Below are 1,489 nucleotides of genomic sequence, written 5' to 3' on the forward strand. Positions count from 1 at the left end.
TTTCAGGATGACGAAGAATGTTTACAACCTGATTTAATATTCAAACTAATCCCAGCTAATTTTTTTGAAATATAATAGATCAGAAATCGTATCATGGATGTAATTACTTGAATATCCATATCGTGAGAGGAAACGTGTTTGTGACCAAGAACCACTGCCTTATATCAAATTTCGTATCGTGAACCAGTAAAGGATGCTCTGAAATTAAAAAAATGATGTCGAAGGTATGACTCGAGATTTAATAAACAACTTTACTTTCCACCTCCTACCTATATACTTCTGAACGATGAAGTAATCCTTGGGCCGACTTTTTATCTTGCGAAATATATCCTTCAAGTTGTGAGATATGCTGATCCCGGTACCGCAACAAAGCTCGCTCGGTTTCAAAATCCACATGTTCCTCATCCCGTTCAACTCGTACTGCGGGTCGACCTCCTTCATTTTCGCCAATATCGAACTCGCCATCTCGACGTATTTCTGAATAAAATAAAGAAAAAAGAAAAGAAAAAAAAGAAAACAGTAGCACACTCGATCAAAAATTCGTTCCAAGATTTTTGTACGCGAGGAGAGGAAATAGAGAGGGCGTACTTGTATTTGGTCTTGATACTTCTCGTTGGTCTCGATCCCAGCGCCCTCGTGCACAACCGCCATATAATCGTCGAGAAAGGAATTCCACTCCTCCTCGGTGAACTCGGTCACTATGTCCTCGTCGATGTTCTGATGATTCTCGCACGCGATGAACTCCTCGCAACGTTTCATAGCGAATTCGAGCCGGTTTATGAGGATCGGCCGGTGGCCGCACAAGTTGCAACAATTCTGTTCGCAGCAATCTTGCATCTTCTCGACGAACCATTTCAAGAGGCCCGCCGCGGCCGTTAAACGGAAATCCTCGAGAAAGATTTTCGGCTCCCTGCTCAGGTTGTAACTTCTCGGGAACAGAACCGAGGACACGTCCTTCTCGTACAACCAATGCGCGTCCTCCAACAAACGAGCCATTCCTAGCTACACACACACATTATTTCGATTGAAACGATATTTCACATTTTAATCGGACGATTATGACGATTATTCTTGTTGTCGATAAATTTTGATCGTAGTGTTGTAACCTTGGATGTGTAGACGGAAGGTTTTTGATATCTGTTGAGGACCGTGTTGCTGCTAAGGCTACGATGCCAATCGACGAAGTCGTTTCGACAGTCCCATATAAAGTCTGGCGATTTGTGACGTAGCAAAGCGAAAATTATCGCCTTCTCGTTCAAGGAACCGTCCGATTGGGTTAAATCGCCCAAAGATTTGGCCTCCAAGCTTGCCACGCTACCTAAAAATATAAGGAAAAAAGGAAGAGATATTGATGGTGGCTCGTTCATTTTCTCGGTTTAAAATTTGACCGGGCATAAATTATGGGCTTTTTTATGAACTACTATTTACGTTATTACGAGGATAGGAAATTAAAAAAACGACCGAGTAAAAATTACAATATATATATATA

The 1,489-nt window shown here is 41.7% G+C and overlaps 1 protein-coding gene across 1 annotated transcript in view; it reads right to left on the reverse strand.

The window, feature by feature from the left end:
- LOC102681160 (tubulin glycylase 3A-like) overlaps window positions 1–1,489 on the reverse strand; it is a 6,819-nt gene that overhangs the window by 2,955 nt on the left and 2,375 nt on the right. The window contains exons 4-7 of the mRNA XM_006617571.2: window positions 1,107–1,318; window positions 589–1,002; window positions 270–477; window positions 108–198 (exon numbers count right to left, since the gene is read on the reverse strand). Coding sequence (XP_006617634.2) covers window positions 108–198; window positions 270–477; window positions 589–1,002; window positions 1,107–1,318 — 925 coding nt within the window. The remainder of the gene's footprint in view (window positions 1–107; window positions 199–269; window positions 478–588; window positions 1,003–1,106; window positions 1,319–1,489) is intronic.

The sequence above is a fragment of the Apis dorsata genome, unplaced genomic scaffold (assembly GCF_000469605.1).
Source record: "Apis dorsata unplaced genomic scaffold, Apis dorsata 1.3 scaffold_315, whole genome shotgun sequence".
In the NCBI taxonomy this organism is placed as follows: Eukaryota; Metazoa; Arthropoda; class Insecta; order Hymenoptera; family Apidae; genus Apis; species Apis dorsata.